This window comes from Charadrius vociferus, unplaced genomic scaffold (genome assembly GCF_000708025.1).
Source record: "Charadrius vociferus isolate BGI_N301 unplaced genomic scaffold, ASM70802v2 scaffold111, whole genome shotgun sequence".
Lineage (NCBI taxonomy): Eukaryota > Metazoa > Chordata > Aves > Charadriiformes > Charadriidae > Charadrius > Charadrius vociferus.
Window position 1 is genome coordinate 2,714,907 of NW_009647046.1, and position 15,580 is coordinate 2,730,486.

The 15,580-nt window shown below is 37.0% G+C and overlaps 1 protein-coding gene across 1 annotated transcript in view; it reads right to left on the minus strand.

Annotated features, from left to right (window-relative positions):
- MADD (MAP-kinase activating death domain) overlaps positions 1-15,580 on the minus strand; it is a 60,833-nt gene that overhangs the window by 5,445 nt on the left and 39,808 nt on the right. Inside the window, exons 27-34 of the mRNA XM_009895647.1 lie at positions 14,337-14,442; positions 12,267-12,377; positions 11,211-11,318; positions 10,959-11,123; positions 9,598-9,670; positions 7,601-7,707; positions 2,357-2,365; positions 2,030-2,099 (exon numbers count right to left, since the gene is read on the minus strand). Of these exons, the coding sequence (XP_009893949.1) occupies positions 2,030-2,099; positions 2,357-2,365; positions 7,601-7,707; positions 9,598-9,670; positions 10,959-11,123; positions 11,211-11,318; positions 12,267-12,377; positions 14,337-14,442 (749 nt within the window). The remainder of the gene's footprint in view (positions 1-2,029; positions 2,100-2,356; positions 2,366-7,600; positions 7,708-9,597; positions 9,671-10,958; positions 11,124-11,210; positions 11,319-12,266; positions 12,378-14,336; positions 14,443-15,580) is intronic.

Consider the following 15,580-nt stretch of genomic DNA (forward strand, 5'->3'; position numbering starts at 1 on the left):
AAGATGTTAGTTTCTCTTGAACAAGACAGATTGGCATACCTTCTCATCTTTATAACAATTTTAAAAAAGCAGCTCTGAGGTAGTCTGTCATCTCTGCACAAGAAGAAAGGTTAGCTCCCCTGCAATGTCTTTCTTCCTTTCTTCTTTCTCTTTATTAGCTGGATGGGCAAAGTGTAAATCTCATTTGGTACATTTAACTTGGTTCTTGTCTGTGACATCTATTTTGGGAGAAGGGTATTTTTAATTTAATTGGTTTAATTTCTCAGTTTTTGCTTGTAGTGTCCAACTCCCAGCTTATTTTTAATTAATTCTTAAAATCACCCTTTCATAAGTTCCACATCACAATTCTAGCTTTTGCAACAGGCCCTTGATTGCAAGTTTTCTATAAAAAAGAAATTATTTTTCTTACAGTTATTACAGTCTTTATTTAGGGGCTAAACACTGTGTTACACAGTCATCAATAGAAGCTGACTGGAAATAACCAAGTCAAACACTGACTTTCTTCTTGTGCAATATAAACAAACCATTCAAAGAAATACTTGGAGTTAAAACATCTCAAAAATGATTGAAAATTCATTTCTGATCCAAGTAATTTCTTTTAAGTTAAAGACTTCAGAAGCTGAAGCCATTCTTTAAGCTAATGTTACGGGCTTCTGAACTCTCATCTTTGTAAAACTCATCAATAATCTTTTACAGCCTTAAGCAATTTCTGTAAGTAGAAAAATGAATCATGCCCATCAGGGTGAAAACATGGTATCAAAGGAATGTGCAACTATAAAGTGCAGACAACGTCTGAACATCTGAACTACTAGAAAATTTTCAGGGTTTAAATACATTGATCTGATCATTTGAATAATGAACAAAATTTTCAGAATATGGGGAAAAAATTGTTCACAAATTCAAATCCCAGACTTCTGGGAGATTAATTTATGGCAAAAAACAAGCAAAGTGCAATAGTCAGAAAGGCTTTATCGTTTGAATACCTTATAACTTTGTATCACTGAAAGGAGACAACACATTAATATGGTCAAAGACATCAATTTCAGCAATCTCATATTAATTGTCTTTTATATTCTAAGAGAGAATCTTTCAGCCAGAACATTCTGTTCACAGCACCAAAGAACAATGACAGTCTTGGTAAAGGGAGGTACTCATTTACATTTTGATTAAGAGCCCAAGTATGGATGCTGATCTACTATGAAAAGAATATTGTAAATTTTATCTTCTTTTTAAGTGTTTCATACATACACTTAAGACCTAGAAAAATATCTCACAGATGGGTGAAAGAACAAACCAATACAGTTTTGGGGACTATTTCAAGAGAAGTATGTGGATCACTCTTCTGGAGGGCTGCATCTGAAGTCACTCATTTTTTTCAGACGCTACTTAAGTATAGTGTGACTGACACTAACGCTGAATAGTAACCCAGAATTTTCCCCAAACTAGACCGATTATATATAATAGCAATAACTGACCAAAATAGCACAAATTCTCTATTTTCCTTAACCTTTACTTTTCCACTCTTTACCAGTCATGCTCTGAAACAAAAACCACAGGATAAATAAAGCGCAACCTGACAAAACATCTTCTGCTTCATACAAGAAGAATGAAATTCCACATAGAGCAGAGGAAACTTTGCAATTAACAGTAATTCTTTGTAATAAAAGCACAGTATGTTGAGAAAGATACACTATAGTCCTGCTTAAAAACATGGTTTGTCAGATGAAAAAGGAACATACCAAAGAAAATGCCTACACACATCCAAGTTTAACATGTTTTGTTTGCTTCAGAAGACTCAGAACATCATCTTTGTCTCTTAACAAAAAGCATCTAGGCCACAAATCTTAATATGATGAAAATGAATGTGTAAATTTTTATGTTAAATCACTCATCTTTCAGTTAGGCAACCTCTCATGTGCAATCTAATTTCTCTCCCATCTTTGAAACTGCAGTGCAACTGACTCTGAAGACTGGAAATTTGAGTTACTGCCATGTGAGTACAGACCTAATATCAAAATAATGTAATTACCAAATTCCTCCAGGACAAAGACTCCTCGCACAGTATTGCACTTTTTAATGTGATTCAGCTCTATGAAAACCTACAAAAACAGGAGGAAAAGTAACATAAAATTAGACAGGTTTGTTTGTTTTTTTTAAATAAAAAACAAAATTAAACAAAAAAATCATCACAGCAGATACAACCTGAAGTGTTGTAGCATACACTACCAGTTCATTTACAATATAATATATAAATAAAGGGTGAAATAAATATTCAAAAGACAAACTTGCCACAATGCTAGAAATCAACAAATAACTTAAAAGTGCTAAGAAGCGAAGACAGCAGAAGATGAAGTACCTTCCGCTCCTTGCAGGAGGAGAAAGCATGGAAGAGAAACGAAGGAGTTAGTAACTCTGACATATCCAACATTGCTACCCCTTCAGGCACTCAAATGAGTTATTGCAAAAAGAATACCAACACACCTGAAATACAACAGAAAAGGGGGACGAGAAAAAAGCTGGCTCCCAAATTTGCCACAATTTGTAGCCTCTGATCCATCCCAGTTAGTTTCTGCCCCTCCATGCATCCTCCTCCGGCACAGAGGGCAGGTAAGGGGCACTATACTTCCCACCCTGACACCGATCCTCCTAACTTATCCGGTAGTCGATTTTAATCCAATGAGGAACCACTAATCTTCCTTCTCCCTGACAGCCTTGATGTTTAAGATTTTACTACAGTTTATGATATATAATCTGCATACGTACTCTTGGAACTGTTTCCTTTAACAGTCAGTACCAGTCTTCTGCTTTAAGTAGGACGGGAGAGTTTGGACCCTTCTCTATTGTTTGCTCACTTCACATATGGCTGCTGCCAGCTGAGCAGTCACTTGGAAAACAAACCTGCTTTAAACTTATGCTTTACGTACGTGAACCCCAAAAGACAAAATAGTTGAACTACAGGACTAGGTTTTTCAGTCCAGAACCTAGATGCCAAGACTGCGTGAATAAACAAGTTCTTCTGAGCATAACGAGTGTGTTCAATATCCAATCTATTTCAAGATACAAATCAGTCCCTTCTTACATGCACATCTCCAAAAGGGTCAGAGCCGGTACACAGACATAAGAAGCTGTAGAAAGTACTATAAGGAATCAATTCCATATTGCGGTTTCTAATATACTTGCTTTTTCAAGGCAAGAGAAACACCAAGAGTAACATTGCCCTAACATTCAGAGTAAGTCTATGTCAAATACCTTAGAGAGACTCTTGCAAGACTATATTACAATAGTCTGGATTGATACTTTCAGTATCAGTATACACTTAGGACACCATGATCTCCAGACCTTTTAAAAAAATGTTACTAGAGAAACTTCATTGTCTTGGAAAGAAGGAAAAGGAAAACTCTGCAGCCCTCTTGAATATAGTATTAGCAACACTCACGCAATCATAGATGATATGCTACCCAAGAAAGGCAAAAGACAACAACACCCAAAATTGTTGTGGTTTTTTTTAAAGAAACAAGCTTATCTGTATCAATAGAGACCAGTAAATGCACCATACATCTGAGAGAAGTCAGGTTGATGTTCAAGTCAAAGGGTTTTTATTATTATTTTTATTAGCAGAGAACTAACAAACAGACCCAGGATATTTTTTGCTCAATGTAAAAAACTAAACTTCCACTTACTTAATCAGAAAATCTGAAGCTTGCTTTCTGCTTACATTCAAGCAATCAAGGGAAAGGAGACTCAATACCATCTTTTTTGTTTGCCTGTTTTCGCCCATGTTCTGTATCAGTTTAGTTGGTCAAAAACATTTTATTTTTTGACGAATAGTTACAGAGTAAACATGCCAATAACAGAACACTTTCTTTATTGCACTTAGTTTCCTTTTCCTGTAATACTTTCTGTGAAAATTTTTTCTAGTACTTTAAAGTATAAAATTAAGAAACTCAAATGTGAAGGTGAAACATTGATTATTTTATCTGGTAACACTAACAGTAAAGCTGCCTAAAAGATTTGACTGCCCCACGTGCTCATGATCATGAGTATAATGTTAAGGAGTGCTGCAATTCTACAAGAATTATGAGCAAGATGAGGATTTATCAAGTTTGTCACAGTTACAGTAAGTTATCCATTTTCAGAAGACATATTACTTGATGGGCAATTTCTTGCTATATTTATTAGGGAACAGAGATGCTCTCCTCTCACTCAATCAGAAAACAAGTGTAAAGGAAATAACAGTTACTTACCCTAGGGAAACTGTGGTTCTTCAAGACAAAGCATTCAGTGTGGATCCTACTGTAGATGGGCATGTGCCTGTGCATGTTATTAAACCTCCATCTATTTTTGACACAGATGAATTCATACCGGGGACAGAGTTACTGAGTCCCAATATTATAACATAATTTGTAGTTGTAAATTCAGGATAATCTGCCAATGCCACAGATATACTCGATTCCTCCCTATTCCAAAGGACTTCCTCTGACTTGCTAGGCACAGATAGACTTGAACATATTTTCCTTCTTAAACTTATGTGCGCTGCTGGCATGATGAGGTAATATGTGAACACTAATGAGAACTATCATGTGTCAATAACAGGTTGGCCCACCATGCATCTAAGACATTTCCTGAGGAATTCACAAGGCGGTAAGAAAGTATACACACTGCAAATCAAGAGCTTTCAAAAACATTTTCATGAAAGCAAGCAACATTCTAACACTGAAGCAGTATGCTCGGTCTTCTTGGGTAGGACAGAATAGACTCCATTTATCTTTTTTTTAAAAAAAAAAAAAAGTGGAAACCCCTCTTCCTATGTTCTAAATAAATTACTGCTGTGACGTCCAACCAAGCAGGGCAACAGAAATCCCTTCAGTTGCTGCATTGCTGAAAAGAGGGCCAAGAACAGGGCCTGTATACGGAGTAAGGAAAGGAAGATGAAGAGAAAGCTGTGCCTGGTGAGGTCCTGTAGGCATTTGCTGGTCAGTAGCTCCATTCAAACTCAACAGAAAAAGCCATTTTCACCAGAGATATGGCTGTAGGATCCTGATTTTAATCATGCTTATATACATATTCTGAAATCAACTGCCTTAGGGAGCAATTCGTACAATTTATATGAAAACTGGAAAGGACAATTCATCTAGAATAGAAGCCCTTTTATCAAGAACGCAGACTGGTGGATGAGTGTTAGAATAAGAATGCAAACATCCTTTAGCTCCACAGATTATGAAACTGGAGGGTATTTTTTGTATGGTTCAACTAGTAGGAATCCTTTACATCACTGCTACAGTTGTCCATTCTATACAGACCCTCAAATGGCAGACTTGATATCTGTCTATACACTTTGTTCTGAGAAGGAAAACAAGGATATGTCTTCAATCCTCTAAATGGTATGGAGTGCCCTTGCCAGCTGGCAATGTAAATCTAACAGACCGAGAATTAAATATATTGAATAAATGAAGTGTATTTTCCAGAACTGTACTTGTTTCAATATCCATCTTAAGTAATAGAAACTCATCTGGCTACAGCCTCATTGGAGAAGTGATGAAGAGGAGGAATAATCTTTCAGGTGGGGAAGAGAGCTGGAATACTTCCTGAGTCTGACCCACACAGACTATCTTCCAGAAAAGATGTACTAATTTTCATCACAGATAATAAATTAGAACACCATTCTCTGTAAGGAAAGATATGATAAAGCTAGTACTCTAGGAGTGCTTGGTGGTAGCACGGGACTGTGCTACACCTGTGGTGCAAAATTCAACTGCTAATGGTCCTGACCGTCGTATAACAACAATCAGTGCTAGGTTTCCCTACGGTTTCTTTCAGAATGTCATTCCAGTCTTTCAGGGGGAAAAAAAGGCTTTGAATTTAAGAACAAGGGTATGTTCTAGGATTTGGAGTTTTTCTTTTGGACAGATACATGTGTGCTCACTATGTGTTTAACACTTAAGAAACCATGACGATGATGATGATGTGGGAATGTCCTGGTTTGAGGTAAAACAGAACCAATTTTCTTTTCAGTAATTTTACTTTTCAGTTGTTTGTTCTAACTGAACCATACTCTCTGGTATTAATGGCCTGTTTTTCAGACAGTGTGTGCTTCTAACAGATAATGCCTAATGTTCATAGTTAATACTCTCCTGACTGCAAATGCATATATGCCTGGCTGTTAGTTTATAAAACAAGTGATCTCCATAGACTGTTGAAGAAATTAGCATTTTGAGCTCAACGTTGTTTTTGACTTCTGGCAGAAGAAGAAAAAGGAGAAGCAAACAGAACATTCCCTATGGTGTGTCCTTACCTTAGGACAAAGTAATTTCTATTACATCCATCTGTAATGATATCAAACTGTTGCCCGGACTTAATTCTCAAAGGCTTTAGACCTGCCATTTCCAATAACTACAAAAATTCATTCTGTACTACTGATGAGTTCCTCTTGTAGTTCTCTGTATTTCAGCACAGCCAACAAAAAGTTCAAGTCTATAACTAAGTCAGGTAGACTGTTCCATCACAGAGCAGGTTTCAAATACTACAGCAGGTCAGCTGTAGTCCAGGTTCTACCCTGCTAATAGACAGGAAGAAAACTGAAGGAGGTTCACTACTCTCCACTGCTTATACTGGCACATACGAACTCGAAGAGGCACATAGTGCTGCTGTGACCTTGGGAGAAGCACTAAAGATTCTGAGCATGTGTGTTTGAGATGCACGTGCACTTCCAGTGGGATCTACACTGACGTATCCTCAAAGAAGAACAAAGCTTGTGTGGGGAGAAAAGTCTAGTCAGGAGGAAAGGAAAAAACACTCCACAGAGGACTGACAGAAGCTTTTCTTTCTCTCTTTCTTTCTCTCTCACACGCACTCTCTCTCTCCCCCCTAAAAATTGATTCTACTGTCTAGCACAGCATGCATTTAATATCATACGCAAAACAAAAAACACAAAGCAAAATAAAAAACAAGGATCAAAGGAAGCAACAGAAACAACATCCAGAGAAAGGAAGAAATGACAATTCTAGTTGTGTTTCCTCTATGCCCACAAGATCTGCTATTTGGAAGGAAAAAAGAATCAGTAATTTTTTTCTTATTTTTGTGAATTACAGCAACAGCCACTTTCCCATTTTGTTCTCATACTAAATTCTACAGATAATTTCCCAAATTTTAAAACAAGACAGATTAAATATGATGCAAAGGTTGCACTCTGTACCTGCAATATTCAATATTTCACTGCTTATGCCATCAGGATATGTTCACAGTGTGATGCATTATGGCAGTTTAGATTACTATTGATCACTTTTTCTGTCCCTTAATACACTGCCTACCATTTGTTTTGTGCTTAGACAATTCAGACCGACAGAAACAACAGCTGAACCCTGTATAAATGTTTTTCTTCAGTTGGTTATAGTTTTCCTGAGGATATTTAATTCCAGTGTATTTTTACATACATATATATATATTTATATATACATGTATATTTGTGTGTAAATATACGTATGCTTTTTTACCCCCATCATGCTATCCCTTGTCTTTGTGGATACTCTGGGAAGAGGAAACACATACAGGCGTGCTGCAAAAAGCTTCATGCTCACAGTCTTCTCATAGATTTCCCTCATACCTGACTGTGCATAAATTTCAGGTTAATTCCTTCCAGTGTGACCTGAAGAAGACCTCCTTCACCAGTTTTCATATCCTGCACAGGGAACTCACCACCCAACTCAGGGCCTGTGATACGTTAACAAAAAAAAAAAAAAGAAAGAAAAACAAACAAACAAAAATATCCAGACAGAGAGAGAAAGAAAGAACAGAAAGCAGTCAGCCAAATCATGATATGTGGAAGGGAAATATAAAACAATCAGAACATAATTTCCATTTGATGTGCATAACGAGAGGACATTACTAAGAATAGTAGGGAGCAGCATTTCAGTAGAGTCCACTCACTAACGATAGCCTTCTAAGAACCACCAGACTTTTAAGTATTATAGCAAATTTCATCCTGTTTACACAAAGACATCGATGTCAGCTCAGTCTGTATTTATTGTTTTGTTTGTTTTAAATGCCATGTTTCATTTCTGCATGGTAAGATGCTGCAATTGCATAATACCACTGGCAGCACAGTCTTAAGTTCAAGCACATAAGCAAGCACACACTAGGCTTGCATTTGTGAGCTTGATGATTTTGTATGGCATTGTCTTATGCTTTCAGCAATGAAAAAGTCAACATGGTTACAACAATGACAATTTAATAGAGGGTATTAATAGATGACAATCTAGGCATTTTCATCTACTTTCTTTTGCATTATTCAGTTCAGCAAGAAAACACTTCCTTATAATAATTTTTTAAAAAAATATCATATGTGCAGAACGACTGAACTCTGGAGAATGGCTTTCAAACACACTAATTCTACATTATTGCCCAATTCTTAAAATAGCTTTCACAGACACTTTTGCCTCCTGTATCCTCATGTAAAGTCCAGTCCTTCCTCCCCCTCTTCAAATTAATCTGAACTAATGGTACGGGGAAGAAAATCGTGGCTCTTCCAAGCTCCAAGAGCTAGCTGAGGGCTGAACACTTTGGATTCTACATTTAAACACAAGTGATCTTCTCAGTCATACTGATGACAGTTATGAGTACAAAATGTAGATCCCTCAGATCTGACGTTAGGACACACCTAAAACAGGCTTGTACCTCAAAACATGGCTCCCAAAGTTCTAGAATCCACTTGAAAAAAAAAAAAAAAAGAAAGAGTCGCAACAAAAATAGAACTTGAAAACACAAAACCACAGTGATGTTACCCTGAACCTGCAAACAGACTCCAGCGAGGGAGAAACAACCACCTTATGAAGGTATAAAGTAAGCCACTTTCATGTTCGTTACGCAGGTGCACACAGCACCTGCTGCTCTGGGGACTAAGAAAAATGAAAAATCGCCTCCTCAAGAACTCAATCTCCCAAAACTGCAAATCCACTTTTATAGTTTTTTTTGACTCGATAGGAAAACGAAAGGGGTGTTTGCCAAGAAAAGTTTCACTGGTATAATTATATATCCTGTCAAAGATGATGATGCAAAACTAAGAAGAGTGTCTACACTGGAGAAGTTATACTGATATATGGACATTAACTGCACCTTTTACCTGCAGTATTTTCCAATATAGAAAAGGTTTGTGAACTGAAGTCTACAGAAAGCTGCAGATTCATAGCTGCAGATTCACTAACACAAACAAGCATATTTATTAGCCTCCATTTTCAACACAAAGTGGACAAAATAGTTCTATGTCTCAATCAGAAATATAAGGAGTAGCTAGCCAACCATGAAGAGAAAGTGAAGCTGAAGTTTCATAGTCTTTTCTAGTTATCATTTTACTGGCAGCTAGTCCTCCTTGCATGTAACTCTTCTTTACAAACAAAACCAAAACACATGTGTATTTACAGTAAGGTATATGGGGGCAAGCTAATGATACCACTAAGTCTGCTATGTACACACAGATGTACAAAGTTAACCTAAGATTTCCAAGTAAAAGGAAATTATGTTCAAAGAAGTTATATATTAAAAAAAAAAATAAATTGTTGATTGCAGATTAAACAACAAATGTTCCCAACAAGCAAAATCTTGTACCTGGTTTAATGCTTTGCTGTCTTGCTGCTGCTCGCTCCATACTGTCTTTTACACAGTAGTATAATTCCCGACACTAACGTATAAAAGAGTAATACAATGTTATTTTTCCAAATTATTAAGGGAAAAGAACAACAATATTCTAAGATTCTACAAAAAAAACCCAAGCCCCATGTGGTGCATAACAACAACAAGCCTATAAAAGTTCAACCACAGCTAATTACTAGGTGGCATTTATATTTACTTTTCAAGTTGACAGCGAAACTATCTTGTATCATTTCATAGCACAACCTAGTGAAGAGTTCATGGCTTGGCACGTGCTCATGAGCAATCTAATCAAGTTTACTCAGTTTCCTAGAGTAGAAAAAGCCTCAAAACAATATCATGATCTCTCTCTTGTTTTCGGCTTCCAGTAATCAATGTTACTGGTCACGCTTATACAATCTATGAATTTCCTTATGCTATATTCTTCTATTCATCATCCTCCAACTCCCCTCTCTAGTATCAAATAATAGTTAAGCCATAATCTCAGAGTACAATTTAAGAAAATTTTCTATCAGAAGCCCAGCATATACGTAATTAATTTTCCAAGTAACTTCTGTAGCACACTGCTTTTGTCTTCCTTCTGTTTGTATTCACACCTGCATCATTATGACCTGGTCTGTGCAAAATTAAATTTTTTTGAAATAGAAATCTAATCCTTTTATACATCTCAAAGATTATAACCTTTCAATATATTGCTTGCATTCACAAATATTTACCTCTTGTTTGCTGTTCATTGTGTAGGAATTACTGGAGTGCTAAGAGTTACCAGAGTTTTCCTAGTAGGTTTAAGCTATTTCTTTATATTTGCAATTAATCATAAGGAGAAGAAAAGGGCTTTCATATTAATGTAGAATGTAGGCATAGATGAAATAAAAATCAAACATGGATCCATGGAGTAAAAATTTGTATCTATTTGATCAGTTTGGGTTTGTCATTAAAAATGACACAACTAACTTAATTATTAAAACATAGTTTTATTTAGTTTTCCCCCCCATGAATCTACCACAATATTTTTACTACCTTTATAAGCCTGCGAGCTCACACAATATTTAGTTATACTGATGCTTTCCTTCTTCTAACCAGGAAAAAGAAGTAAAAGCAACACATTTAATTTCTTAAGTTACATTCTGCTGTACTACTGTCTTCAGGCATCATGCCAGCCTCAGGTGTCAGTGCTGTTAAACAGCCATTGCAGTTCGGTATCCAGTGCTGGAGAGAGAATGCTATTTTTTGTTTGAACGTGGAATATGACACACCAAGGATTTGCTTCTTCTATGCAGTCTTCCCTCAGTATTGTGTGTATTAAACAATGTGTGTACCTTCTTTGTGTAGAACTTGTTCAGTTGTGTCTCCTGACCGTTCCTCCGCCAGAGGCACAGCACTTTCGTTTTGGGACAGTAAGTCATGTTGATAAGTTTCTCATACCACCAACGTTCATACACAGTTCCAATGTTGCTCCTCAGCACAATGCAATCATCACATACCTGGGAGCACACAACATTACATAAGATTTCTAATATTATTTATTGAATGTTACTAGTTGCATTAATATTAGTTGTTCTTGTCTCTACCTCCATGAAAAATATGTCTCCTGTTGTGTCTGTCCCAGCATGTACTACAAAAGTCTGCTTCTTGATGTGGCGGCTGCCACTGGGTCTCACAGGGAGTTCCCGTCCATTCTAGAGAAAAAAAAAAATATTCAATCGTTAATGAACTTTGAAAGCAATTTCTCCTGATCCATGGAAATAAGTCCATTAGGTGACACTAGAAGCATTTTCAACAAATGAAAGAAAAAAGAAGTGTTTTTAACACAGCTGACTGGAGGCAATTTTGGACAAAGCCTCAAGCAAGATACTCTATTAAGTTTAGTTTCAACAAGTATGACTGTAAGTTATCACAGCATGCAACAACATTCACCCTAGTACAGGATAGTCACACTCAGTATGGGATAGTCAGGAGTCAGGGTTCTGGCAACATTGCAGTAAACTGGTATGTTTTTTTCCAATTAATTATAAGATAATTTTGTGTCCTTTCTGTGCATAAAACCAAGTTCCAAACGTAAAAATGCTTCGAAAAATTAGCTTCAAACAGGCCTAACTTGCATCCAACCTGGTGATGGTTGTGTTAAAATCTGCCTAGTTTTATTAACTTAAGTGTTAACCTACATTCTTAAGGAGCATTACAGGACGTAGGGTTTATTCTGCACAGCAGCTGATAGTGGAAACAGTCTGTGTAGAAACTGATTGCTACAAATTTTATAATGACCTGGAAACCCATGGAAAACTAAACATTTGTTACAGTCATAGGAAGAATAAAGATTCCCACCCACAAAAGTGATACTAAGAAAGCATTTGGGTTGCATAGAACTGCAGTACTGAAGTGCCATGTTTATACATATTTGTATTGCAGTTCTAACTGATAACTGTATAGCATTATAATATTATAAACAGGGTCATAAAATCACGGTCTTTATTCTATACATATGAAGGCAGTATTTAATAATTCAATTTAATTATTTTTAATATTTTTAAATTAGTGTTGCAGAACAATTATAGAAGAATTTTCAGATAGTTTTTTTCCTCCACTGTGGCACCCACAGATACATCACTCATCACTGCTTTACTTACCAGATTGGCAAGCTTGTCTAGAATATCATTTATTTGCTGGCTGTGCACCAATCCAATATGTGATTTTCCCATTAGACGACGCACCTTTTTCCTAATATCGTTCTTGTTCACCTAGAAAGCAGATATAAAGACAGTTACTTATATCATCTTTATTCACAGGCAGCAACTCCTATCTCCCAAAATCAGCATATCTTGGTTTTCATTGCTAAGAGAGCAAAACAACTGATTTCCAGCTCAGTCATGCTAGGGCCTCTTTAGTCCAGCAGTAGAAGCAGAAGTTGCACATACACCACCTTTTCCAGCTACTCGGCAAGTGATAACTTTGCACAACAGATTTCCTGCCTACTCTTGCACAACAGAGCAGCAATTCTGCTACCCTTCACTTCCAATTACTGACACCAAAAGCCTCAGTTCTCCATGTTGCGACTTATGTGATGGGTGTCATCTGCCAGGCTAGCTTCTCCTCCTCTTCCACTGCAAGGAGTTGATTTAGTCAACTGTGGAGCCTTCAACACAAGAAATACTAACATAAAGGAACGATAACTTTCAGAATTCTCACTCTTTCACAATCTCTTTCCTGATCGCTAGGCCAGGGCTCTAACAAACATTTCCAAGTAGTCCTCCAACAGCAGCAGGTTCCTCCCGAAGATGAGCTCCAGGGAAGCTCAGAATCAAAACATTTGATGAGATACGTTGGTACAGTCTTTAGTCTCTTAAAGCCTTCACTCTAACTGCTTGGAAAAAATGCTATATGCAAATAATATACACTAAATTCTAGATCCACCACCTTTTATCCCAAAATTCATGATCGGGGGGAAAAAGCAACCACAACAATAAAAAAAAAAAATCCAACACCCCACAACTCTTCTTTTGCTCAGTTCTTCATCCCATCCTCAGTCTTGAGCATCTCTGAAGATGCACTGAAAGAAATAGTATTTTTACCACAACTCTCGGATCCCCTGTATTCCCTTTTCACCTATAACCCATAGGCCCAGAGTGATACCATTTCCAAATGCATAATATCTTGTTTGCCTCCTTATCCCTTTCCACCAGAAAATTGTTTTCTTGGGGATCTGGTGATTTTCACCACACCAAATGACACTATTTCCCTCTGGGACTAACTCTATCAACATCCCACATGAGTCAGCCTTTTGAAACCAACTTTATTTGGTCTCCTCATTTGCATCCTTTGATGAAAGTAACTGCACTGGTTATCATTACTTCTACCTTAAGTATTGCAGGGATGCAAGTCCTAATGGATAAATCCCAGAGTCGTCTTCTGAAATGAACTCACTCCAAATATACTCAAATTGCATCTTAAAACTTACCCTCAGATGTCATTTATATTGGGAAAAATCAATACCTTCTTTCTCTCTCCCCATTCCCTTCCTGTCAAGCTGTTACACTGGACAGCATAGTGCATCAAATCTGTTACAGGCAAAACCATGCACCTAAGCTGGTTCTGAACATGACATGATTGATTTTCCAGTGACTTTGAGGGAGGATTTGCATTATCTAAGAAATTATTCAGACTAAAAGAAAGATATTGCTAGTAGCCACCTGCAGCATTAAGGTGCATATGTGCAGCTCACTGAATGAGATAAAAAGAGTTGCTTGCTAGTTACAGCAAATTTCATCCCGAGTTATTGATACATATATTCACAATCTGCCCACGTTCTCCTTTTACCTCTGACTTTTCTAAGACAATTTGGAATTTGCAGCTGTGAGGAAATCAGATTAGAAGATGGTCTCTACTTAATTTATAACCCACGCTCTTAATAATAAGAATGTCCTCTAAAGGTACTAGTACGGCTATAAAACCTTATCTTTTAAATGGCAATGTATATGTATACCCATGGCCTAGAACTGCATAAACTCAGACAGCATATCTCAAAGAATTTCTAGGTACTGAAGCAATTTTTTCATTAAGATCAGGAGATGTTTTATAACATTCTTTTATACTTCACTGTTCTGAGCACTGTGAACAGAGAGGTATGGTTTCAAGACACCACCAACAAAATATACTGCTTAAATCTGAGCAGTGACCTATTTAAAAGAAAAAGAAGTCACCTTTATCATAAGCATATAAGCAATCATATTATGCAGCAGTGTAGCCAGCAAGCGGTCCTCATCATCCTCCAAACGCTTTCGATCGTGTTCTCCCAGGGAAAGATACCTGCAAGAAGAGCTAAATCTGAAGCAGGCTCACAGGAATTCTTCATCCAATTCACTAGAGCACTGGCAGAGGACAGAGCACTATTTGTAGAGAGTATGGCAAATAAAACCTCCAAAAACATTAAGCCAAACTGGCATTTTCCAGTAAAACACTGTGATCGCCAATTACACATTTCCATTAATTATTAACTAGTTGAAATAAATAACATCTGCTCAATGGGAAAGTTCTCAGTGGTCTGCTGGGCTTATCCACTTCCTCTTTTCTGCAGTCGCACCTCCATGACAATTACAGCTGCCAGAAGAACATACAACTCTGTACAGAACTACCTGCCTTTACAGCTTAAATGCATCTGCAAGGCAGAAGTAAACTGATGAAGGAAGCGCATGGGCACTGTCTTCTTCCAGTAAGGTATGTAGTTTGTGGAAAAAGAAATAGTTTTCAAACTAGCACCCACAAACTACTTCTTATTTTGGCTAACAGATCCCATGTTACATGACAGTATGGGTGTAAGTGGTAGAGCTGCAGGTGGCAAACAGAGCAGAGAATGACCAGATATTAACAGAGCTGAGGGGGGAGAAAAAAAAAAAAAAAAGCAAAAAAAAAAAGCAAGCAGGTAGTGAAGATCCATATCTTGGAAGTAGTCTAGTTTTAAGCAACCTCACAGATATTTCTAGAGAGTGGCTCCCTCGTGATTTTTTTGTTTGTTTCTTTTAACTACAAACTGTAAAGTAAAAACACCTATAAGTGACTTTGCATTTTTAGAAGGTTCACAATGCAGCTTCTGAAGACATTTAATTCTTTCACGTTATGTCAACACACTGATATCTTCCTTTATTCCAGAATATAGTCATCTCGCCACAGAAATCTCTTGCTTTACTACTGCTCTAGTCTATTCCATTTATTCATACTGTGATTATGCTTACATTACCCATTTCTCTGGAAATACCACCTCTCCACAAGAGTTAAAAAAATATATGTCACAAATGAAGACAGTATTTCAGTATCAGGAGATACTGGTCAGCACAGAGACAAAAGGCTCACTTTGGAACTGTCAGGTATAGTAATAAGGTGTACAAAGTGACTATAGCGTGTTCAGCAGAAATAATTATTTATTTTTTTACTATTTCAGGCCCAGGCG